This window comes from Plecotus auritus, assembly GCF_963455305.1.
Source record: "Plecotus auritus genome assembly, chromosome: 7".
NCBI lineage: Eukaryota > Metazoa > Chordata > Mammalia > Chiroptera > Vespertilionidae > Plecotus > Plecotus auritus.
This window is the reverse complement of record NC_137774.1, coordinates 52,208,511-52,214,404: the sequence shown is the minus strand read 5'-3', so window position 1 is coordinate 52,214,404 and position 5,894 is coordinate 52,208,511. Positions and strand designations below refer to the sequence as shown.

At 54.2% G+C, this 5,894-nt stretch overlaps 1 protein-coding gene across 1 annotated transcript; it reads left to right on the top strand.

Annotated features, from left to right (window-relative positions):
* Positions 1-462: 462 nt before the first annotated feature.
* On the top strand, positions 463-3,578 carry LOC308252613 (phosphofurin acidic cluster sorting protein 2-like; the record flags this gene model as incomplete). Its single annotated transcript, XM_080677392.1, is given in 4 exon segments — positions 463-1,449; positions 1,503-2,852; positions 2,856-3,257; positions 3,261-3,578. Coding segments are annotated over 4 exon segments (3,045 nt in total). The 5' UTR covers positions 463-474.
* Positions 3,579-5,894: the final 2,316 nt, after the last annotated feature.

Sequence of the window (5,894 nt, the reverse complement as noted above, 5' to 3'; positions counted from 1 at the left end):
TGCAGGGCACAGAGCAGTGCCTGTTCTTGGAGGTGTCCAGAAAAAGGAAAATTCCTTTGACATTCTAAAGATACGTTATTGCAGATGCCAAAAGATAATAGATAGGATCATTTAAGGTAAAGATTAACCTTTGTCAGGGAAGATGCCGGCCTAGCACATGACTACACACTGTAAACTGCTTTTAGTTAATAAGTTTTAATTTCAGGCCAACTTTGTGGTTAATTTAGGCCTCTGACTTTGCAAGGCCACCATGCAGACCTTCCCTGTGCTAGTCACAGATGAGCGTGTGACCACTTGTCATCCACTTTCTCCTTCGATCACTTGTGTCCCATCTCTTGCCACCAATCATGTCCCTCCTCTGTCCCACCACAGGGAGAGAAACCATCAAGGACCTGTATGCTGCAAGCATCTGCAGCTTCCTCGCCACCTGCAGGCCTGGCCCACATGCCCACCATGCTCAATACCCCAGTACCCATGAACCTCTTCTCTACCTGGGAGGTGAACTGCTCCAACCCCAGCTGCATTCCCAGGTTGTGCAGCCTCACTTTAAAGAAGCTGGTGATCTTGAAGGAACTAGAGAAGGAGCTCATCTCCATGGTGATAGCAGTGCAGATGCAGGGCTCCAAGGGCATCTTGAGGTCCCACGAGATTGTGCTGCCCAGTGCACCAGTGGAGACCGACCTGGTGCTGAGCTTCTCCCTACAGTACTCCCACTTCCTCAAGAGAGAAGGCAACAAGCTACAGATCATGCTGCAGCAGAGGAAGTGCTATAACATCAAGATCATCCTGGACTACAAGACACTGGCCATGGGTGCCATCTGCATGGCCGAGGTGATGCAGCGACCCCCTGAGGATGGCCAGGTGCTGAGCCTCAGCAGCAGCAGCCAGGAGTCCTCCACCAAGGTGGCTGAGATCTGGATCTCCTCCCTGTCCAGTCAGCCCATTAACTATAAGGACAGCTCCATGAAGGCCAGCACCAAGGCCAAGTCCACAGATAGCTACACGGAGGGGAATTCTGAGAGCTTCTCTAAGCTGGAGGCCCGCTACAATGCCCCACACAGGCAGGACCTGGAAGAAATTGACTTCAATTTGGGGCAGCCCAAGAAGCAGCAGCGATGCATGCAACGAAACTCGAAGCAGAAAGTCACGGCACTGCTTCCCAGTTCCAACATATCTGAAGAGGTTGTGGATTCAGATCTGGATCCTACAGAGCATGTCCCCAAGGTGGAGGAGGACCTGGACCTTCTGTATGACACCCTTGAGAATCCCTGCTACCGTGGCCCAGACATGGAGGATGACGACAGCATCCTCAGCAACCTCAAGCCCAAGACCAGGCAATATGTTGAAGGTCTGTCACACTCCAGCTGGCAGAGGGAGATGAGGAGTTTACACAGTGCCAGGAGGCAGAAGGAGCCTCCTTGGCTGGCCGACATGCCCGCGAAGACCCAGGTCCCGGGCAGCAAGCTGTTGAACGACAGTGTCTCTGACTTGATGGCCTGTAGCACACCCACCACCAAGGTGGACGAGACCTGGATCTCCCCATGGAGCCAGCCCATCAACCACTTGGACAGTGCCATGCAGCAAGCACCAAGGCGGAGTCCGCGAATAACTTCTCCGAGGGAGAGTCTGAGTTCCTTTTCTCTGAGCTGGAGGTCATCTACAATGCCACCCATAGGCATGGCCTGGATGAGGATGACTTGGACCTGGAGAAGCCATTAGTAAGAAGGAGTTCCATGGCCAGGCAACAGAACTACCTACCAGCAGAAAGTCGCAGAATGGCTGCTCAGGTTCCAAATGATGGAGGAGGTCCTGGACTCAAGCAGGACCCTGAGGAGCAAGAACCTGATGTGGACAAGGACCTGGCCCTTACGTTTCATAGGCTGGTGAACCCCAGTGACAGTAGCTCAGACATGGAAGATGATGACCGTCTCCTAACTCCTCCCATGCCTGAGCTCATGACATACTCTGAAAGCCTGTCAAGTGGCCCAGACATGGAGAAAGATGACAGAGTCTTCGGCACCCCCAAGCGTAAGCCCAGGTTATACTTTGAAAGCCTGTCAAGCGAGAGTGGCTCCGACTGGGTGGCCCGCAGCATGCCCAACCTTGGAGAGCAGCCAGCACAGCCTGAGGACATCCTGGAGGCAGAGACCTCTGCCCAGGACATGCTCACTAAGAAGATGCTGCCCAGTGGGCACATCACCAAGACCGAGTCTCTGGTCATCCCCTCCAGCAGCTCCAAGGGGAAGCAGCCTGCCTGCCGGGGCTGGAACAGTTCTCTGAATGCGTTGTCCAACAGCTTAAACAGGGAGCGCTGCCCAGACCCACAGAGCCAACTGCAGATCCCCATGAAGACCGTGTACGACCAGCTGAACCACATCCTCATCTCCAATGACTGTTTGCCCAAGAACATCATCCTCATCAACACCTCTGACAGGCAGGGGCAGTTCCTGGCAGACATCCTGCAGCAGCACACGCTGCCCGTTGTGTGCACCTGCTCCATGGTTGATGTCCAGCAGGCCTTCAGCACCATCATCTCCTGGATACAAAGATACCGCAACTGCCATACTGAGGCCCCAAAACCAGTGAAGATCGTGGTGGCGGGGGCTCAGCACTACTTCAGCACCGTGCTGCGGGTCTTTGTGGAGCAGCTGTCCCACAAGAACCCAGACTGTCTGGCCTACATGTGCTTCCTGGTCATCCCGCTGGGTTCCCACCCCGTGGCCGGGTACCTGGGCTCCATGGATTACCACTACAACAACCTCTTCCAGGACGTGGCCTGGCAGAACCTGTTCCACAACCTGGAGGCTCAGAGTGCTGTGCAGGACACACTGGACATCATGTCAAGAATCACATAGTACATCACAGGGGCCAACTGTGTCCACCAGCTGCCCATCTCTGAGGCCATGCTCATCTCTAATACGAAGAGCCCAGGCGAGTTGTCCTCGCAGAAGTTCATTCCCTTTGTGGGGGTAGTTAAGGTTGGAAGAGTGGAACCTTCTTCAGCCACGTCTGGAGACACAGATGATGCAGCCCCCTCATGCTCCAATGTGCTTTTGTCCACCGCCAGGGAGACCTCACACACCCCAACCTCCTCCCCGTCCTCCCCGTCCTCCCCCAGCCAAGGTGTCAGTGCTGAGCTGATGGAGTTGCAGCTGGATTACTGGATGGCAGCCCAGCCCACAAACAGGAAGAGAAATGGGGAGAAGGAAGACCTGCCTACCACCAAAAACACACTCCAGTGCACCTTCCGGTCTCTTTAGGTCAGCAGGCTGCCCAGCAGTGGCGAGGCCACAGCAACACCCACAATGTCCATGACTGTGCTCACCAAGGAGAAGAAGAAAAAGGTGGTGTGTTTTCCCAAGAAAACCAAGGACAAGGACTTGGAGTCCAAAAGCCAGTGCATTGAGGGCATCGGCCGCTTGGTCTGCTCAGTCAAGAACCAGCAGAACATGCTGCGGGTCCTCATCGATGGCGTCGAGTGGAACGAGGTGACCTTCTTCCAGCTGGTAGCCCAGTGGTCTTCCCATGTCAAGCACTTCCCCATCTGCATCTTTGGACACAACAATTCCACCTTCTAACCCTGCCCCTCCCCCTGCCCTTCACCCTGCCTGGGCCAAGCCCAGGAGGACCTGGCTGCTTTTGTGTTAACATTTCAGTTTACTACAGAGACAGACCCTGGAAACACAAACAGAAACTGTTTTAACCTAGAATGTGCTCATAATCTGGAAGCTAAGTGGGTTGCCCCCACTGGGACGCCCAACTGCTCTGTTTAATAACCGGCACGCTCCTGCAGGTGGGAGGTGAGGCTGGCACTGTTGAGCTGGAGAATCATGGAAGATGTGTTTTGGCCTCAGGATGTCCAACACAGGGTTGTGTCTTTGGAGACCTTCCCTTCCTGGAAATCAGGGCTCTACTTAACCCTGGGAGCTGGCGCCAGCCTGGGCCCAGACTCAGAGCTGGGCAGCCAGAGGCAAAGGGCTGGCCTCACATTGGGGCATCCTGAGCACAACACGGAGGCCCGTCAGCCCAGCCTTGGACCCCAGCTGCCAAGCGCCCCAGACAAACCACTTATGGTTCCCAGTGAATTCCAGCCTCACAAGGTAAAATGAAAAGTAGACCTGTATGGTGCAAACCTCCCAGGCACACTGGCTGGACAATCCGATGCCCACCTTCCTGGGCAGCGACCCACCTTCGTCCCTGCCTCTTCATGTTATTGCAGAACATTTGCTGCCACCCATCAGGTGTTGGACCAGCTATTTACAAGGTGAGCAACCTGCCCCTCCACAGCACAGTGGTCATTCAGCCACTTCTTGGTTGTGAGCTCTCAGGTCACTGCATCTCTCTGAGTGTTTCTTTCTCTGAACATGAGGTGAATTGAGGAGCATTCTCATAGGGCTATTGTAGGGACTCTGTGGGGTCCTCCCTGGAAAGCTTTCTCTGGTGCTGCACAGTGGAGAGGTCTGCGGCAGAGGCGGTGGTTGTGCTAATTGGTCATTTTTCTTCCTCATGATGAAGCCTCTGCCTCATATGTGATTCTCCTCTGGGCCTTGGACTAAGCTCTTTTCTCATTTGTAAAAGAGATTGGAGATTCCATTAGAGGTCCCTGTCCTGGGTGAAGCCAGATCAGAAAGCCCAGGGGTGAGCAGTGGGGCTCAGGGTCACTCAGCTGCCTGAGATGGGCTGGTTTGGGCTTATTCATTCAGCAAATATATTAGAAGCCCTGCCAAGTACAGACACGACTCTAGGCACTGACCATAATCCAGTGCACAGAGCAGACCCCAAGCCTGCACTGCAGAGCTTCCTTCCAGTCAGGAGCAATTCAGTCACACTAGGCTGCACAGGTTCATAGTGTCCACAGTACATTCGATGTGACGATGTCCTCCTGGCCTCTGCTACCTATGGCTACATCCTCCCATATTATGAAGGGGACAGTGGATCTCTGTTCCAGCAGAAAATGTAAGTCGGCTTTGGATCGTGAGGCGAGTATGAGCACTGTGAATTCAAGATGCTGGTGGGATTTCCGCAGGAGAACAGAGGTCTGAGGGCTTCTCTTAGAAAAAAAGATGGGAGTCAAAGACCTTTGCATGTGGATTTGGGTGGTGTGGGCAAGTGGGGAGGTCAATGAGAGAGTGAGCCACTCAGAAAATTCATACCCTTCCACTCCTAATCCCATCCCTGCCTGCACCCTTATCCAGGGACCCTGCCCCCTAATCTGGTGGAACCTCCTCAGTGGCAGCATGAGAGGTGTACCCACCTTGTGGGAGTTGAGTTTCAGTGGGAGGCAAAGAACCATACAGAACAGCTAGTGAATTCTGCAGCATGTAGGTGCAGGAGCCAGTTTGAGGTGATAGGGAGTCCCTGGGGTTCATTTGCTTGCTCATTGGTCAGTATTCCTGAAGCACCTACTGTGTGCCAATGAGTAACATGAACAGGGTGGACACCAGCCCTCTCAGTCCTAATAAGAGGGTCATGGGAGGGAACAGGGACACTGGGAGAGCATGTCAGGTTCCCCTGAAGAAGGGGGCAGGTGGTTCCCTCATTGATCCAGAGCTGTCAGTAGGAGGGCTTTCTGCCAGCCCCTCCTGGGTGACCAGGCGTGTGTCTGCCAGGACTTTCAGACTGAAGGTAGACAAGGAGTCGGTTTGGCTTCTTGATGGGCAGGAGAAGCAGGCACAGGACCCCAGGCTCTCTGAGTGCTGCTCTGGGATGGCCATGTGGAAGGAAAGGCCATGCCTCAGACCCTGCTGTCCACCTATCTCTCTCCCCAGGCCACCTCCTGCATCCTGGTCATCTGGCTGGACCAGCACCTCCAGAATTTCCCAGCCTGATGATGCTGTTGGCTTCCCTAGAGCACAACTTTCCAGTCGCCACCTGTAAAACCAGGCCCAGCGTCT